At 33.5% G+C, this 20,846-nt stretch overlaps 2 protein-coding genes across 3 annotated transcripts in view; one reads left to right on the top strand and one right to left on the bottom strand.

Moving 5' to 3' along the window:
* Positions 1–8,217, top strand: part of LOC111045231 — an 82,438-nt gene extending 74,221 nt beyond the window's left edge. For both annotated transcript variants that reach the window (XM_022330589.2, XM_022330588.2), the window contains exons 12-16: positions 2,626–2,848; positions 4,561–4,686; positions 5,319–5,466; positions 6,596–6,745; positions 8,046–8,217. In XM_022330589.2, coding sequence (XP_022186281.1) covers positions 2,626–2,848; positions 4,561–4,686; positions 5,319–5,466; positions 6,596–6,745; positions 8,046–8,120 — 722 coding nt within the window. In that variant the 3' untranslated portion in view covers positions 8,121–8,217. The remainder of the gene's footprint in view (positions 1–2,625; positions 2,849–4,560; positions 4,687–5,318; positions 5,467–6,595; positions 6,746–8,045) is intronic.
* Positions 8,218–11,690: 3,473 nt separating this feature from the next.
* The window catches only part of LOC111045230 (clathrin heavy chain), a 41,237-nt gene continuing 32,081 nt past the window's right edge, over positions 11,691–20,846 (bottom strand). The window contains exons 21-26 of the mRNA XM_022330587.2: positions 20,494–20,775; positions 19,707–19,817; positions 18,178–18,348; positions 16,810–17,031; positions 14,872–14,947; positions 11,691–14,385 (exon numbers count right to left, since the gene is read on the bottom strand). Coding sequence (XP_022186279.1) covers positions 14,285–14,385; positions 14,872–14,947; positions 16,810–17,031; positions 18,178–18,348; positions 19,707–19,817; positions 20,494–20,775 — 963 coding nt within the window. The 3' untranslated portion in view covers positions 11,691–14,284. The remainder of the gene's footprint in view (positions 14,386–14,871; positions 14,948–16,809; positions 17,032–18,177; positions 18,349–19,706; positions 19,818–20,493; positions 20,776–20,846) is intronic.

The raw sequence follows: 20,846 nt of genomic DNA, 5'->3' as shown, positions 1-20,846 counted from the left end.
ATACAACAGAAACAGTAAGGGACCCAGAATTGAGCCTTGAGGTACTCCAGCCTGGACCTCCAGTTTTTGAGATTTAATTTTTACTATGTCATTCCCATCCACCTTGGTAAGCTCAACACACTGGTTTCTACCTATTAGATATGATTCAAACCATTTTAGTTCTATACCATTCACACCTACAGTTTTTAGTATTTCCAATAATATTCTATGGTTCACACAATCAAAAGCTTTGGATAAATCAAGAAATATTGCGGCTGCCTTCTCACCTGAATCTATTATATCTATTAGTCTTTCAACAAGGGATACTATTGCAGTCTTAGTAGATTTCCCTTTCTGGAACCCATGCTGTTCATCACATATGAAATTAATTTCTTCCAGGTGCATCAATAGCCTATTTAAAACTACTCTTTCAAAAATTTTACTTATTACATTTAGAATACTAATGGGTCTATAATTTTCAACTCTTTCAGAATCACCGCTCTTGAAAATTGGCAAAATTTTTCCTTGTTTCAGATCCTCAGGGAAAATACCCTGCTCTAGTGAAGTATTAAGGAGATGCAATAAAGGGTCCAGTAATTCATTTTCACATTCTTTTAAAATTTTGCTTGAGACCCCATCCAATCCTACTGTTTTTTTGTTATTCAAATTTTTTATTATTCTTGACAACTCATCTCTTGATAATGGATGAAATTTAAATACCTTTTCAATTGGCTCAGCATTTAATGTAGTTGTATTACAAGTATTAGTGTTCAGTGACTTTTGGAGATTATATGCAACCTGTTGATAATACTTATTGAAAAAGTTACAAATGTCTATACTATCATCCATATAATTTCCATGTTCATCGATTATCCTAGGGACATTAGTAACTGTATCTTTTTGAGCTGCTCTCCTATTTCTATTAATTACCTCCCAAACAGCAGAGTTAAAATTGGTACTAGTTGTTAATATTTCAGCTGTTTTCTTACACTTAGCTTTCCTCACTTCTTTTGCATAGTTTTTCTTTAGACATTTGTATTTGACTTCACTCGGAACATCCCTCACTAATTTAAATTCCTCATAAGCTTCCCTAACAATATTTCTTTGAGTAAGAATATCTTCAGTTATCCATTCATCTACTTTGTTCAATTTACTTTTTACTTTGACTTTTTTTATTGGACAGCATACACTAATGTGAAATCTTAGAGTATCAATGAATTGCTTATATTTGTAATTTAGGTTACAACTGTTATAAACACTACTCCAATTTTCTTGAAGCAGTTCCTGCTTCAAACAATTTATATTTCCTAGCTCATATTGCTGAATTTCTTTCACAAAAGTTTTTTTTCTGCTTGGATTCTGGCCCTGCAACTTAACATCTAAAATTTGATAGTTATGATCTGATAGATCTGAGCTACCTAACCTGACATTACAACCTTCTATATTTGTGAGGATATTATCAATAATTGTCTGTGAAGTTCGAGTTACTCTTGTATATTCGTGGACCTTAATTTCTAAATTATTCATATTAATAATATCTCTAATATCCTCTGTCATTTTATCCTGCCTGGCAAAATCGGTATTGAAATCTCCTACTACTATAACATTTGTGAAACGAGCGGTTGTAATTTCCAAAAGTGTATGGAGCAGCTCACAAAATTTTTGCCAGTCTCCATTTGGTGACCTATAGATACCTAACACTGCTACCTCAAATCGATCATCAATTTTTAACCTTAGTCCCGTCACCTCTAAATCCATCTCAACAGAAAATCTCTTAACAAAATCCAGTTCATAAGTTTGGGTATGTTTAGCATTGCTAGTGAATATACATACACCACCACTTCTATGAGCTATTCTACAAAATTCTGATCTCAGTGAATAGCCTGGAATCCTAACTTGATTTATTTCCTTTATTTTTAAGCCATGCTCTGTGAAAATAACAATGTCAGGATCCTCCTGTTTAAGAAATACTTTTAATCTGTCAATTTTGTTGCGAAGATACTGAATATTTTGATGATAAATACTAAAAACCTTACCATATTGTGCTAATCTATCTCTAGCATTTGTAGCTATTTCCCTTTCCCTGTTTTGAGCCAATTTACTAAAAAATCGTTATTTGTTTTTTTGACTGTTTTTAAACCAGAGGATTGCAAACGGCTTTCAATCAGCTCTGCCAATCTATTACAAAATATTACTTTGCCAGATCGATTTAGATGCAACCCATGATTAGTGAAGTTATGTCTTTTCAGCCTTTCATTTAGAAATGAAAAAATGATAAAAGTATGTGATGAATAATATTGTTTTCATCTATCACATTTCGACAAAATCCTGCACCAAGACTGAAAGACTGTGAACTAATATTTTTACAAATACTCATCAATCAGAGACGATTGAATAATATCCATTGAATTTATTGATTGGTTTTCATATGTAGCGCTAGATCTCGACAGACGAAGCAGTACTACAATACATATTCAAATAATAAAAAATATACACAACATAACAAAAAATATAATAATCGTGAAAAATAGTACGCTGTAGAAGTTAATCGAAGATTAATCATTAATATATATCTATAATAATTAAGATATGTTTTACAATAATAAGATACCTATAATCAAAGATATTGAATGATTTGTGTGACAGATTTGGACGAATGCAGTTCACCAGATCTGCACGACTGTCACATGCATGCCGTGTGCAGAAACACATTCGGCTCGTTCCAGTGCACATGTGGCAAGGGCCTGAGAGATACAATGGCCGCAGATGACAGCCGCAGTGGAAGGCACTGTGAATCGTGTCCTGCCGAGCTGTGCGGCCATAGAGGATACTGCGAATACAATTCCAACTCAGGACAGCCGGTTTGCAAGTACGCATTTCATTCACTGTCCTATACAGTATTCCATTAGTCCCCCAAAAACCAGTTACACACACATCGAATTTTGGATGTACGAATTATTGCCGTCCTTATAAATTCTATTTCATTAAACAGATGATGTTTGTCAAGCTCCGTTTAATCTGGTAGAATTCATAAGGACAGCAAAAAATCGAACGTCATAAATCAATGTGTTTGTAACTGGCTTGAGGGTTTTCTGTTTGGAAGATTGTCTTTTTTTCTTTAGGGCTACTTTTGAATATAAATAAAAATGTAAATCTTAGTTTTTTAAAATTATTTCGTCACGACATGTTTCGGCTACTAATGCCATTTTATTACTGGAAGATCTATCAGTGCATTGGATATGATAACGTTGAAATAACCGCCTCGCTCACGGCTTCGCGTGGTGGCGGAAGTCCGAGAAGTTCATTTTTCCATTAATCGGACTGAATTGCATTGATAGTTTGAGTAATCTGGACTTTTTGAGCATCGAGGGTCCACGGCTTATTGGCATAGATATGTGACGTAGAAAAGCCCTACAAGAAAAATATCAGAGGAGTGAGAACACACGTACTTGGTGGCCATTTAAGAAATCACACGATCTTAGTGGCCATTTAAGATCGCCTTTGTGCGAAAAACCTTGTAAATCCAGAATGTCAATTGTTTTGTGCGCTGTCTGGCTCAATGGAGCGTCTTGCTAAAGTCGCATATTGTTCACATCCAGTTTAGACCAAACGATGTCGATAATCATAGATTGCTGTATTTGCCAAGTCTAGCTTTCCATGGTTATTTGGCAAGACATACTTTGAAAATATGAGAGCCAATTTGACACTAGTGTAGCTTGAATTATACGACTGCAATCAGCTGTCAAAGTTGGGAAATCCTAGATGAAAACCTCTGTATTTAATTGAAATCGCATCGCAATCTAATATTTAATTGGAGTAATCACTGCACAATATTTAATTGGAGTAAGCTCAGTATAATATTCAATTAAAGCAAACAAGCTGGTTGACTAAATGAGTTATTACTTGAATTTATAGTTAAATTCTCTTAAATAATGGATACCGTATACGATTCTCTAAATAACCGCCGACGACCGATAGACGTTATTAATTTTATGTTAGTAAGTACTCATAACTAGTGAATATTGTAAAAATTTGATCAAAATAAATTGAAGTACCGTATACCATTAATCTTGAAGTGTAGCCAGTTTCCTCAATAATTTTATCATAGTTAGATAAAACATCTTCTATTAAAATAGTTGATCCGCAGGATATCTATTCTACCGTGGGTATGGAAACCCTCGGGTTCCTGAGATGGAAGTCAACTGAGGAATAATAATTACACTAATTGAAAATAGAATTTTAAGCTACTCATATTCAACAGAATTGTTCTATCCCAACAGAATGGATAGAGGATTTGATAAAGGAAGAAATATTCTATGAAGACCAACTTACATAAAAAAGTTACATAAGATCGTTCTCCAATATGTAGGGAACTTCTAGTTCCTGTACAGATGCATTTTTGATTAACTATTACATAATATTCTCAATAAACCCTGATCACCCACCACAAATTTATCGTCCCCCGTTTAACAACCACTGTTACTGAACAGGATTTATTTAATTTTCAATTTAATCTCAACAAGCGGTTATCAGCCACTGATATTCAGAAATAACTAATGGCTAAAATATTTTTCATTGCAGATGTCTTGGAAACTTCTATGGCGCTCAATGCCAGATAGATGGAGAGGTTCTTGGCGTGGCAGTTGGGGCTTCCCTTCTAGCTGTTATTATTATAGCTAGTACATTGGCTTGCCTGTGTATATGGAGGTAAGCTAATACTTATTCGCCAACCAAACTTAAATTGGTGAATATTTCAATATTATTCTTCTATTTTTTTTTAATTCAGGGCTACTTATTTTTAATTAATAACCATGTACCATTTTTTTTAAATTAATAAAAAATAAAACTTAGAGTTTAAAATCTTTATTCTTATTAAAGTGGAAAAATCAAAAATAATTTTGATGATAGCTCATTTACACCTACTCTCTCATTTTAAAGGTTATATATTTTTCAATCTCACTTGTTTGCAAACACTATATATATATATATATATAGAAGACGGTCGTGTCGTTGGATTAAAAACTGCAGTCTGCTCGGTTGAGGAAGGGAACTCAGTTCCCGAAAATTTCCCCATTTCTGATTTTAGTTTTTAAGTGTTTTCAATCTATATCTTGTGTCTCCTATTTATATATATATATATATATATATATATATATATATCTATATATATATATATATATATATATTAATCTTGTTTTTTAACACTTTGAAAATTCAATTTATGTAATGGCAACTCACCTAATGTCCATTAGGAACTTATAAGTGTACGAAAATTGTCGTTTTCTTGAGATTCCTATTGCAAATATTTTGCTGAAATTTTGCTTGCGTAATTGTTACAGTCGAAAATGGAGTCGGGAAGATGACAACATGACTCAGTATGGTACACATCCTTACACGCTGAGGGGTCCAAAAATGCCTCAATATGGAGTTTGTTTAGATGAGAGGCTTAGGTGGGCACAAATGACCGACACTGTCAACCATTATGCTGTGAGTAGTAAACTGATTTTTATTTATGTAATAGCTGATGATAATATATTTATGATCGCATCTGTAGTAGAATTTCTGCATTCTTCTTCATCTCGTAGATATTTTAATATTTGATTTCGTGGTTTTTTTTTCAAATTGATTTAATAACTATACCGTATCAATTTAGTATCATAATATCGGACAATAATGTGCGCTCACTTCAAATTAACAATTCTAAAGATCATTTATTAGAATAATAATTTTAAAGATTTGTTACTTCAAACATCTAAGACTACAAAAATATATTCATTAAACTTACCAAATGTGTAATATCTAATGCTTCATATGTTTTAAAAGTTGAAATTTTAAATAATTTCGTTAAAAAATGCCAATGATCATCCGATAGAGGTCACAGATTCTGATAGCAAATAGACACAAACATACAATTTATTCAAAAGAGTTTAATACTTCATTAATCTGCATCTCAAATTATAAATTTAAATTTACTCTCAATCTAATACAAATAAGAAAATATTTATACGCACGTCAACTAATCCAACGACAGTAAGTTTGTTTTAATAAGTAGAGGGATAATAGGCACGATTTAAAAGCTTATATATTCTTGGACGAAAAATTGGAATTAAATTTAGTAAAACCATAACCTATTTCCGGTACATGTTATTCTTTATCAAACTTTGTGAGAATAATAGTTTTGAGCCAAGCCTGTTGTTCTATCCTAATCATATTAATATAATGTGTAATTGTATTCACAAATAAATACGGAGGGACCCACACGACATAGAGTCTGAGTGTGGACATGAGCTGTATTTCATAGCAAATTATCCAATTATATTGAATATAATAAAAGATACATGACATACTATTTGATTAGATGATAATAAAACAAAATATGAGGGTGATGCCCACATGATATCTAGGCTTGTGCGTGGTTAATGGGACGGATGATGATGAGAAATGATTTAACCTACGGGATTGGGGCCTTAGAAGCTCCAAGAAACGATTTTAAACTGATAAATGTTGGTAAATTTGGTGATTCTGGTAATATTGTTTGTTGGTGAAGGTGATAAATTTGATTTGTTCCCAACGAGAATTTGTCAGTGCTAATCTGTTGAAAATGTTGGTTTTTCAGCCGGAGCCAGTTTGCCGAGGTCCCCCTCTGCCCCCTCCTCCGGCTTTGTATGGCCGAGGACCTCCTCCGCAACTGTCCAGCTCAGAGGATGATGACCTCCATCTATTGTCAGGCGCACCATTCCACGTGCCGCGACCCAAGTCTACCTCTGTAAATACTCTCAATCACTCTATCTAGCTTTATATTACATTATAATACTATTTTTTCTCGAAAAAACATTATTATTATTATTATTATTATTATTATTTTATTGATTCAATGATACAAAATTATTATTTAAAATAATTTGGGGAGGATCAACAGGCACAGCCCAAAACTGTTCCTCCCCCGAATTTTGATTCATTAAAATAGTCCAGAAAAAAGGTTATGTTTCCTTCACTTAATAAAATTTTGTCTAATTTTCTCACCAAACACTTGAAACAATTATTAATTTTGAATTTAGAAAGATTAAGATCTGAATTGATAACAAAATTTCTTTTTACTTAGCACTCGAAACTGTAAAATAAATATAAATTTGAAATATTTTGTTCCGAAAATTAAAAAACGCCGGATACAAACAACAGGATCAATTCAGCTTTGTCTGTAGTAGCGAAAGTGGTGAGATTGCATAGATATCACTCAGCTTTCAGTCGATAGAGATTAAACCTCTAAAAGAGTGAGAATAATCATAGAAGGAGGTGAAGGAAGACTAAGGTTCTAAACATAGTGGAGCAGAGTGTAGCAGCTGAGTATTCAAAATAATGCATTCAGGCTATTCAAATGTGTCAGAACATAGTGGAGCGGCGAAGGTAGAAGGAGTGTACAATGTAGAAGGAAGCTGAGACATCTATATCAACACTCTCAGCTCTCAGCTACCTTCTCTGTTACACTCTACCTTCGCTTCTCCACTATTATGTTTGACCCTAATGCTGACGAAAGACTAATATAATGCTGGGTATTGTCCGTGAACTAATATCATGAATCAGCAGATCATACCTTCTGTTCACGAATTTTAATTGATAGCGTTTTGTGCAACCCAATATTAATGTATTCCGTCTTTCAAAGTAGAGTATCGGTAGCTCCAATACTGTAAAACTACAATTCTGAAACTTCAACATATTATAACGTTTCCAAAGATATCGCACCCTTTGTGAAATAATTTGTATATTTCAATTGAAGAAACTATTTTAAATTGTTCATTTTCTCAAATAATTTAGTTTTTAGATGCCAGCGCACATCCATTGAAGGAAAGAGATGGTTCAACGTTTTACTTGAATCAAATATTTTTCAATACATAGTAGATAGTTGAATGAAGATTACCTATTTATTCACTTGTTGATTTATTCCGGTATTTGTACGTTTGATAAGCATGAATAAAAATAGTTTTTTGTCTATTTATTTACTTGTTGATTTATGACAGCTTTTGTACGTTTGATAAGCATGGATAAAAATCGTTTGTTATCTTTTTCAGAATGAGAGTGCAATATATTGGACTGCTGAATACGCTCATCATACAGGACCAAGAATGGTCACTGCTCAGTTTTAAATGAACATTCATCGAATATAATATTATAGTTGCAATTTTGGACATACTGTAGTTATGCTTAATAAACATATTTTGTATTTGTTAGTTTTTCCAACAGTTTGGAGTTGAATTCATTCCCATTCTTCCTTTTAATCTCTCACATAACAAAATCACAATTCTTCCACATAATTTTCTAAAAGATGGAGACCTGTTTCATAAAACTTCCTTGATACAGGAGAATCAAAATTAAATTCGCTCACAACACAAATTACAGGCTCTAAAATCTATAAACTGAAAATATTTTGTTATGATAGCCCCTCCCCCCTATCAAGAGGGGCCCTTGTGGCGACACGGCGCCATCATGGGTTCATTGAGGCCCGGGTCCCAGTCCCAGTAAAATTTCCCGAAAATAAACTGGTCAAGGCTTGCGGGCCTCCCAGCTCATGCACCTACCCCCCCCCCAACGAATCACCGCCACCGCATGATGCAGCATCATTCAATAATAAGTTCCAACTAAGACATCCATATGGAGTGAAAAATGCAAAGGTAATTTTGTCTAATATTCTTGGCTTCACACCTTTAAAGTCTCCCTTCAGATCCATTGTCATAGTGAAGGCCTCGACAACGACAATATATCATTCGAAGGCCAAGTTTATTGAATTGAGCCATTGCTGATTTGGTCATTTTGGCTCTTTGCCAGTTGTGATTTGAACTGGTTAAAGTGCCAACAACTCAACAACCATACCATAGGTTCAATAAACAATACAGCCTACCGTATATATTACATACATCAACGTATCTGAGAATCAAGGACACTGTTGCTCAGCTCGGCTTCATCTTCAATCTCCAGTGCAGTCTAGTATAATTAAATAATATTTCTATTTCCCAACTCAACATAGCATTTAATAACTCACTTGATTTGCCATTAATTCTATTACCTATTTCATTTTGTATATTTTTGCCTACATAATGTGTATCAAGTCATAGTTATGTTCTATTTGATCAACATGCACCTTCCAAAGAGAATCAAATTTTGCTGATGTTTTTATAAAGTTTAAAAATATTCCACATTGAGTATCATATCCAAATGCGTCTATTTATATAGACGGAGGTGTATGGGTCCTTACTGTTGGATGGGGGAGTTGGGATGGTTTCTTCCAATGATATTCTGTCTGCCATCAATAGGCTGAGGTCGAGCTGCTCTGAGGGTCCTGATGAGATTAGAATACACTAGAATAGAATTTTATTGGTCATAAAGTATTCACGTGAATACATGGACTTGGTCAATTTTTTAAAACTAAAGTAAGTCAAAACAAACACAAAAACACCAAGATCAGTCAGTATCAGAACAATAAAATAACACATGAATCACATAAAACGATTCCAATCTATTCTAAAATAGTCATGTACGGTGTACAAACATTCATCAATTAACACTGCTTTCAATACTTTTTTAAATTGTGTGCATGTGAGTTCCTTCAAGTGGTCAGGTGTGGAGTTATATAATTTGATAGATGTGAAGTGCCAGTTTCTTTGTGATTTAGTGTGACTGTACAACGAAATTCTAAGTTTGTGTCTATTTCTTGTATTTAAACTATGGAAGCTATTAGAATCATACTTATTCAAATTGCTTCGTACATAACATAATATTTTTAAGACATATAACGACGGCAACGTCAGGATACCTAGGTGAATGAAATAAGGTCTACAATGTGCATTGTATGGTAGCTTGCATATCATTCTTATTGCTTTCTTTTGAAGAACAAAAATTGATTTGGCGTTTACACTGTTTGCCCAAAGCATTATTCCGTAAGAAAGGAGACTCTGGATGTGCGCATAGTAAATATTCACTAGTACAGACACATCCACAGTTACACAAAGTCTCCGTAACATATACAATCCTTTGGCCATCCTGACAAATAGTCAATGTGTGCATCCCACGACAGACAAGGGTCAATAAAAACACCTAAAAACTTCAATGGAGTCTCACCCTCAACCTTTCTGAATGCAAAGTTAATGTCAGCGATTTTACTATCATTGAGAGAAAAATTATTTGCTGCACACCAGTCTTTTAGAACCAAGTAACTTTGATTCCTCTCACTTTCAAGATCATGCTTGGAGGGGCAATTTATTTTTATGCCACAATCATCTGCAAATAGGAACCCATCTTTACTTTTGCTATCCATATTTATTGGCAAATCATTTATATAAAAATTAAATAGAATGGGTCCTAATATAGAGCCTTAATATGGATTCCAACCTTTATTGTCAAGGGCTGTGCTGTGGTCCTTTTAGAGCCATTAAAATTTTTAATTTTTCATTTTTAACTTAGCTATAAGGTCGGGTAGATTTCCTTCAAAATGGAAGATTGCAAGGGTTACTCCTGTTTTTAAATCTGGGAATAGGAATAATATTAAAAATTACAGACCAATATTTATTTTTAATTATTGTTTTTCGAACATTTTTTAGTAAGTCCTATATTCAATTATCTATAAGCAGGGTCAGAGGATTATTGCACCTGAGCAACATGGATTTCTGCCTGGTCGCTCAACTGTGTCCAATCTCATAGTTTATAGTAGTGAGGCTTCACAAATTTTGGATCGTGGCGGACGTACAGATGTTATCTTCACAGATCTATCAAAAGCGTTTGACACCATAAATCGTAGACTTTTTATAAGGAAAGTGTTAGGATTTTGTGGAACAATGATTAATCTTTTAGAGTTATCTTGAGGCAAGAATACAATATGTCAAGATTCACAATTTCTAATCTGAATGTTTCGAGTGTACATCAGGGCTCTACCATCAGTAGATCTACCATCTACTATCAGTGAATCTCCATGCCTTCTGTAAGCAGATTATGTAAAATTATACAAAGAAATCAATTATCAAAGTATTTGCAATGATTTTCAGAGGGATATTGATAATCCGTCTAGATGGTGTGATAGAAATGGACTGAAAATAAATGTGAGAAAATGTAAAATCATGAGTTTCACACGGCAGTCCTCCACTCATGCAGGTGTCCACTATATAAATGGTATCCCATTGGAAAAGGTGGAGTCGTTCAATGACCTTGGAGCAGTATTCAGTCCTGACCTTTCTTTCAATTAACATATTGATTACATAGCTAGCAGGGCCAATCAACAGATGGGTTTCATTTTGAGGACATGCTCACCCTTCACTGATGTGGTACATCTGCTACTCTTATACAAATCAATTGTGAGGAGTTTGTTAGAGTATGCATGCGAAGTATGGACTCCTCATCATAATGAACGGATTCAACTTCGAGAACGCTTGCAAAACAAAATTTTTGAGTTGCATGTATTATAAAAAGCACAATGAATTACTGATAATGAATTACATGGTCTGATTCATAGACCTCATTAATTCGAATAATACTGGCCGGAAAGATTTTCAAATTTGGTATTACATTTTCTTAGATTTTATTCTTCGTTTGCTATAATCTTTGAAAAACATCCACTTTTCACCGGTTTACTGTAGAGTTATCTATGAAACAAGTCATTCTTTGCACTGAAAATTCTAGAAAATTTACTTATTCAAGTGGGAAAAGGAAGAATTGAAGCATACAAGAAGGAACCGATAAATCATTTATTTCATCATAATTTATTATTATAAGGGTATATTACATACAATTTTGTAATATATGATAATTACATATATGATTTTTAAATTAAACATCTATTTGTTATTGGAATTCTGTAATACACGTAGTTAACAATCAATACTCAAGATTTACAATCTCAACACACAGTGGAAAGCGTATTGACAGCTACAGTACACGTACAATTGATATAATGAAGCATTTTGTGAGGACAGACATTCATGTATTTGAATTCAGTTTGGAAAATAATTCCATTCATAGCTATACTTCATGTCTTATTATGTATACTGTCTGCTCTCATACAGACTCAATATCATTTGATAGAAGGATATTCAACACAGTTTCAAATCAGTTACTTACAGATTAACACAGTTTCATAGTAACAATTAACGAATCAACAATTACAAATTGGGTTTTCATGTTCACTCTTGATGAAAATATAGTGATGAAGTTCACAGATAATTTATTTTTACTAGAAATAAATAAATTGATAAATAGTTTAAAACGAAATAAATCGAATTTTTGCATAGAGTTCTAATAAATTAAACTGGTTGAAGACATTGGTCAATTGATGAAAATATTGTGATGTAGTACTAGAGTTAAGAGATAATTTTATTTTTACTATAAATAAATAAATTGATAAATAATTTATTAATAAATAAATAGAATTTTGTACTGAATGTTAGGAAATCTTTCTTGCTTGGAAATGACATCAACTGCCAGAGGAGCTTTTTATTTTTTGCTAATGGTGAATAGAATCAGAGCCACGTATGTTTTGATTGATGATTGAGTACTCTACAATAATATCCAAATCACTTATGATGAGTATAAATAATAATAGACAAAACGAGTACAGAAGTAGAAAATAGATAAACAGGTAATGAAACCATCATTTCACAAATAAGAGCTCCTACAATATTATATAAACAAACAATTGATATTACAAATATATATAAATAATATTAAACTTGAAAATTATCTATTCTATCAACAAGATTAACTCTAATAATATCATAAGAATCATATCGTTTTGAATATATATCTGGCTCAGTATATTTGGATCTATGTGATTTTATGTTCAAGACACCGGTGCCTCAACTAATCAATCTATCATTAACAATTAATTTGCAGTGAATGGAAAATTTAATATCATGATGGTAATATGTGGTTATTGGTTTAGACATGTTCCACATGAGCTTTGCTAAATGGAAATCATACATAATAATAGTAATAAATAATAATTTAATTTATTATGTTTTCTCAAAATAATTTTCTAACCAACCTTTTTCAAAAAGGAAGATTTAATCTCTACTCCCCAATTTCTAATTTTAATGAAGACGTAGAATAAATAAGGCAACTAAGTGGAACTTCTAATCAAACATTCAGAGCTTGCTCAACAATTTCGGTCAGGACATGTAAGCACATACCCAAGCAAGTCTATATATTAGGAAACAATAAATTTAATCCTCAGATTTATCAAACGTGTGAAGAGAAGCCCCTTCATAATAAACACACATACTAAGTCCACAAAAAATCATTTCATTGTTAGGAACAATGGTGCACTTCACCTATGTAATAACTTTATCAATTCTTTCATTCCTACTTCTCAAAAGCTTTTACATTTTTATGTTTTCCTCTATTGACAAGCAAATTAATAAATAACTAAATTTAAACGAATACAGTTACCACGTGCTTATGCAATACCAACTTTAGCCTGCAGTCATGTTATTATAAATTGATATTCAACTACATCAACACTTAACAATTAACGGATGAATAACATGTTACAACTATATTTCTAAGGGTGAATGATTACATCAATAACATGAATAATTATTACGAATACAAAAAATAAACATATCAATAAAAAGATACGGTGAGACACAAACATTAGATTAAAATCAAAGAAGTTGCTTAAAATCATTTTAGAAGTGTGTGAAGTGTAAATGAATTATTTGAGTATTAAAAATTGTTTAGTATTCAAATTCATTTCTAGTTGTCAAGTCAATGGATATTTTGAAGCAAAGTAGAATGAGACCATGTTGTTGACGTAATAATAGACTCTTATTATATATGCTAGTTCTCGCATATAAATAGATTCTCTTTATATATACAATAAATTTCAATCTCTACGTCTATTTTTATTAGGAGTAAATGACGGCTTCTTGATAGAATCAAGAATAATTCACACTTTAAATATACAGCATTATTTAATCTCATACAAAGTCAATTTGTAAATTAAAAAAGTAAATTTGGGATAACTAATAGAACTTGTTCATTAATCCCTTTCAAACAAGTTATGATCATAAAATTCTATTGATGTAACTATGCGCTCTCCTACTAAGACAACGCCCCTCACCCAAGTGCATTTGTCTTGGCAGAAATCATTAAAATAATTCCAAGCTATGGAATAATAAAAGCAACAACAAATTATCAACAGAAGTTATTTCAATTCTACTCGAAACAGCAAGAATTTAGTATTGTAAACAAACATTACACTATTACTGCATAGTGCTAAACATATATTACTAGATTCCGGCACCGGTTGTAGTTAACAGCGCCACAATTACATACTGTAGCCTTGATAGGTCATGCCTGGAGCATAAGCAGACGGGAATGCAGAAGCCATCATGCCTGGACCAGCGGTCAACATCAGTTGAGGTTCGGCTGTCAATCAAAACAGACAAAATTTAAAGCATGCAATCTTCAATTCATAACATTTATTTTTAGCTTATTCAAACGTAGTTATCTAATTTAGCCCTCCAGGTTGGTCGGATGTGAGGCGTTACACCCTTCAGTCAGCTAGCGCTGCCTAAACCCGTCGGTAGACATGAACGTTTGTACTCCTCATCAATCGCCTACGCACAAAGCAAAAAGCTTATGTGGGCATCATACTATATCATAAAATTATGAGTTAAAATTAACATTTTCTATCAATGAATAATAAATAATCCAAAGGGCCAAAATCGGGAACTCAGTAAAATTCCAAATAATATACAAGAAATTCAAATTTCCCTCCCATTTGATTGTGCTTGAGATTCAAGTATCCAAGAATGTAAATTATGTTTTAGTGAGTATCTAAACGAGGAGATAGATCAAATTATATTATTTTTCGACAATCAATATAAATTAAAATTTAACCAAAATACTCACGCATCATCATGGGCTTGTGATCTTGTTCATTATGCTCCTCTGACCTTCTGGATTCAGCTTCTTGAAGTTTATCAACCTGTAAAAACAATCATCACTATAATATCTAGAACAAGTACAAATCCTACTTTTAAATACTTTGCTATAGTACATCTTGTCTCATTTCCAAACATTAAAATTCAGATTAGAAATGAGGCCTAACCAAAATATTTTCAAACTAGGTAGGTATAATTGGCAAAAATTGGTATGATTCCAATAACGCCGAAAAGAAAGCACGTTATTCTTCATGTACAAGTGAAACCTGTAGGTTCAGTCTATTTCCACTCATCACTGGCATTTTTCAAAATTGATTCATTCATTCTGTAAACATTCTGTACGATACGCCTTCGAGAGAATAACGACAATGTGGCGAGTAGTAATCCATACAAACAATAATTCGAGCACTTTGAGCATTGAGACATAAGAAGCTGAAGGATAGTCAAATATTTGAATTAATTATTGCATTGCATATAAATATATCACACTTCCAGATATCAACTGAAATAAGAATAATATACAATTTTATGTATTGCTAAACGTGAAAACTAATCTATTGAAATAAGAGAATGTTCAACGAAACTAATCTAACCTCAAATTTTCTGGCGACGTCTTCATTACTTGAATAAAATAAAATTATTTTATTCTATTCTTACATAGCCAATGCGTATTCAACCACCGATTTTGTCTGATAATTATTACTGCATTCAGATAACACGAACCATCAACGTTTAGATGTATGAAGGCCAATATAATATATTATATTCGTATGGTGTCAAGCAGTATACTTGGATACTTGATACAAATTTCTATTTTCTGTACTAAAAACTATTTAGAGCTATTAGTGTGCTAATATTTAGTGTTATTGTTCGGCACTATGTAATGTGCAATTTAGATAAAAATATATGCATATACGGAGTGATTCAAAAAGGACTTTACAACTTTGAAAATTTATATCAATCTTATTAAACAAGGTACAGAGCTGGTTTTGGTGTTGTTTTAAAGAAAAACATTCAAGTGTTTTTACATTAAACTAAAGATGTTCTATGTGACTTCCGTTGGTTATCCTGCAGACATCCCATCGATAGTCGATTTCTTGCCAGACTCGCATTAGTATTTCAGGTGTAACTTGCTCAACAGCAGCGCAAATCCTTGCTCTAAGTTCAGGTAGAGTGGCTGGCAAAGGAGGTACATACACCATATCTTTTATGAAACCCCACACGAAAAAAATCCAGCTGTGTTAGATCTGGGGAACGAGGGGGCCATGCAATTGGCGCATTATGGTCAATCCACTGATTTGGAAAGCGGTCATTAAGGAAATCCCGGACGTCAGTCAGATAGTGTGGTGGCGCCATCATCTTGCATAAAGAAAACATTTCGTTCCCGGTTATCCTCATCGATCTGTGTTATCAAAAATACACTATGTCGTTTTTCAAACCAAAACACACAGCTAGCAAACTCTGGTCCAGTGAAGGCAGCAATCTTTGACGTAACTGCCGCTAGCGCTTGTGCGGCGCGACCAGGCACTAGTGGACTACGCAAGTCAAAACTTGGAGTGTTTTCCTTTAAAACAACACCAAAACCAGCTATGTACCTTGTTTAATAAGATTTATATGAATTTTCAAAGTTGTAAAGTTCTTTTTGAATCAGCCGGTATAATGACTAATGGGTTATTATATTACTTTTATGGATTCCCACGCATACTGATCACTTGCACTGATCTTGGAAAAACACTAGCACTGTAAGTGTCCGTTACAGGGTAAATATTATCCCTATTCGTTCTGGGACTATACATATTCGCTCGGGCGGGCTGAGTAGGAATAGTCACATTAAATCATGTGAATAATATTTGCACTGCACACTGATACTGATATGTGGGAATCCAGGTGTAAGATCAGTTTATACCTTGGAAACATATTCGCGAGTGACTTGCACAAGATAAGGCATGGCAAAGTCCATGATGTTGTGACGCCAGGCCAGCTCCAGGATGACATCGGGATGGAGAAGATCGTAGCACTGGAATAAGCAGGCAGCAAAGCAGTCGTGGTTGCCCTTCTCAAGAAACCAAGCCAGCAATTCTTCAGCGACATCCGGATTCTTTGATTCGGCCGCATATTCCATTGCATCCTGGTCAACAACCAAACAATATACTCATTTGAAACCAAGATCAACGGTGCTAACGAAAGTAGGAACTAATTGGGAATAATTACTTCAGCTTACCGCATGAAATTAAATGAATGAATGAATGTGGTAAAATCAGTTTATAATCCACAATTACTATACTTTGAATAGAACACAAATTAGAATTCAAAGGTAATTGCTCACACATTAAATTGGAGTCACTATGAAATAAGATGTTCTTCAGCCTGTATCCTCCTCAGGTAGTTTGGCCTAGTTCACATTGGCCATTATTTCACATAATCATCTTTATTATTATGTTTTTTCCCACACAATATTAAAATAAAGTTATGACTGCCGAGTAAAACCCTTAAGCGCCGTTGAGCAGAAATTTATTATTATCATTTGTATGTTTATACTGCAATCATATAAATATATTTTATTCAATCCAGTGTATTTCAACTGTCTGATTTAGTTCGACTCCTCCCTGCACACGGACAAATCATCCACGCAGGGAGTATATTCTTCATATTATTGTTACACTATTCTTTTGTAAATATGTTTTTTTGATGAATAAATTTGAAATTGAAAAAAGTGGCCAGCATAGTATCTAATCGCTCAAATAGGATAATCAATTTGTCAACTACCGACACAAACGAAACTTGAGCACTGCCAGTTGAAGGGTAGTTGATAGGTTATAAGATTAAAAATCAGTCGTCCTGAAGCAGTAGTGATAGCTGTAGTTGTATCATTCCTGAGCTCTCATAATCATCCCTCCCATTACCCATCAACTCAAGTGGCATCATCCACACCAAAACTTAATCAACAACTATATAATTCAAATTTATCAACAACATAATCTCTATCAGAATGTATCTCAAAATTTAACTACAGAAGTGGAAAAGAAACGAGTTAACCCGTTTTCTAACTTGAATAAGAGAAGAAATAGTATTTTTAGGTGAACAACCTGTTGTCTTTTATCATCATAAAAGTGGAGCACCATAACGCAACGGTCTGTTTAAAACAGTTAGTAAAACACACCTCTGGTGAAACAAAGTTGGAGAAAGAGTATTATAATACGACATAAATAATCAAAAAGGCAGATAACTAATCCCGGCAAACCAAACATCAGAAGTTATTACTGAGTTTTCTCACCTTGAAGAGACGATCCTTCTTGCAAAGTTCAACACTCTGCTTCCATCTGTTGTTACCCTTGTACAAATAGGCAGCAATTCTTCTGAACTCGATCAACTCGTGCTTCTCCAGTTTCTGAGCCAATGCGATGTTGTCGAAATTGTCAAAAGCGTCGATCGATGTTCTTAGTCCCTAGAAAGTTAATTGAAAAACCCAATGGCTTTTAATATAAGATCTATATTTATCAATGATGAACTTTAATATACATCTATTTCAATAATAATTATTTACAGTCTATTTGTAGAATAGAAAGAACTATTTGTAGAATAGTACTTTCGGTAACATATTTCAGATAAGTTAAAATAAAAACATTTCCCTCAGAATATTCTTCATGGAGTCCTTTACCTGCGATTTGAAACAACCATTCCTGATAGTTGAGCCGAAAATTATAAGATCTAGGCAAACGATTTACATTCTAGACATTCACGTCATTTGTGATTACTTGGAATAAAAGTACATGACCGCAAATTTTCTTCTGAGTAATTTATACATGTCCAATAACTCATGTACCTGTCTGTGTTTTACATGTGTCTGATAACTTTGTAGCGAATGAATCTGAATTCATATTTTTGGTTGTCTCTGTGAGTGGTGTGTATGTGCTTGTGTTTGTTATAAAGCTCCTGATATTAGATCACTAGCTGATTAAAGGTATTTATGTTATGTGATGACTCAAACAGGCATGTACTTGTCATGGGTGACTTCAATACAAATCTACTCGATTTAGCTTTTCTTTAAATAGAACAAATTACATTTCAATGCTTAGTAGCTGTAATATAAAAATATTACCAATGCAGGCGACACACCACACAACAGCTCTGGTTGAGAGCCATGGTCAACTCCCAGTTCAACATGACCTTGTGTTCTGTACCTACAGATTGCATCCGCTGAGACCGAAGCAGGAGTTCTTCACATATAGAAATTATATGTGCCTGGATATGAGGGCTCTTATGTTTGATGCTGCCTCTATCCCTAGCATGAAGTCATTCTCACAGATAATGTTGAGGAGATGGTTGGCAGAGTATTATTGTGACTCATAACCGCTTCAGAACTTAGAATGTTGCTAGGTTGAGGTTGAATGGCGTGGAGCTGGATTATAGTGACAGTGTTAAAAACCTTAGTTCATAGCATCTGTAAGTCGAGGTTGAGTGGTAGAGAGAACTTGAAAACTCTGCCTAATAAAGATTTTTTTCATTTTCTTTTTCAATAACAATGAATAGGTATCAATGTAAAAAACATTACGATTCTACTGATTATTCATAGTGTTATATGATGAGTACTCACTAATCACTTGAAAAACGAAGAAATCAGTAATGTTACTTATAGACGATCAGAGAAGCACAAAGAAATTGAAAAGATACCACATAAAAATGCGATTGATAAAGGATTTTGATCAGGTGGTCTAAATTAGATAATTTTAATAATAAATCAATCAAATAAATAAAATATACTCTCAATTAAATAATAAAATATATTTTGAAATGAAAAATCACCTGATAATCTTCTTCTTCTATCAGCAGGTTGTTGAGTGCTTCATTGATAGCCTTGTTGTTCAAAGACTGGACTGAACGAAGATAAGGTTTCACCAACTGCAGATGGTTCACCTGGAATTAGACATGCAAACAGGCAATTAAACTCTACATCACAAGTTGAATATCGGTTACAAACAAGTTGAGAATTTGAGACATGTATTAGGCCTATATAGCAACATGCTATTGAATAAAGTAATATATACTTTCTGTGCACCGTTAGGTGTGAGGAGAGTGTCTAGCAAGGCCAATAGTCATGTTTTTGACCAGTAGCGGTACTCGACTACTAGTATAAATTCTGCTGCTTTTGTATTTAATTTTATTTTACCAGTGATTGATAATGGTGTAACAACCGAAACCGGTCTTTCTATTTCTAGTAAAATCTGTGGTTTTGACAATTATCTAGTCTTTTTATTCAATTAAAAATGTAATATTACTAGTATACGTATATACCACTATTGCCTATGAAAGTTATTTCCAATCTAAGTGGATGATGAGGTAGATAGTATTCAGTATAGATGGAATACTATACTAGTATTAGTACTAGTACATAGTATTGGTGTAGTACTAATACAGTACTAGAGTAGATTGAATCTATTTCATATTTGTGTGTTCAGTGTCTAGTCTAATCTGTCATAAAATTAATGAATACTATTTTATTTTGCTCAGTCATGTTAAAACTTGTATTCAGATGGAGTAAATTGGATTTGATTGATTTGATAATATGGCATATATTTTGAGATAGGCCTACCTTGGTGAAGAAGGTGACAGCACGTGTGTGGTCCATGCGAGGGGCAAGGACCAGTAGCATGTCATTGAGAAGGAGAGGCTTGTAGTCGAGATAGAACTGAATGGCCCTGTAGTAGAGCTCAATATTTGCCACCTTGGTGATAATGTCTTTGAAGTGGCCTTCTCTCCATGCCTCGCTTGGGTGACTCATCATTGCAATCACGGCGTTGTCATACTCTTCATACTTGTCGTACAGGAAAACTAATTCAGCCCACAGATGAGCTTGCTCGGCAGCTCTCAGTACCTAAAACATGAACATTGTGTAAATACTCTTAAAGGACATAACTAAAAGCAAACTTTCGCGAGTAACTATAA

This window comes from Nilaparvata lugens, chromosome X (assembly GCF_014356525.2).
Source record: "Nilaparvata lugens isolate BPH chromosome X, ASM1435652v1, whole genome shotgun sequence".
Lineage (NCBI taxonomy): Eukaryota > Metazoa > Arthropoda > Insecta > Hemiptera > Delphacidae > Nilaparvata > Nilaparvata lugens.
The sequence above is the reverse complement of the archived record's forward strand: the minus strand, read 5'-3'. Positions and strand labels throughout refer to the sequence as shown.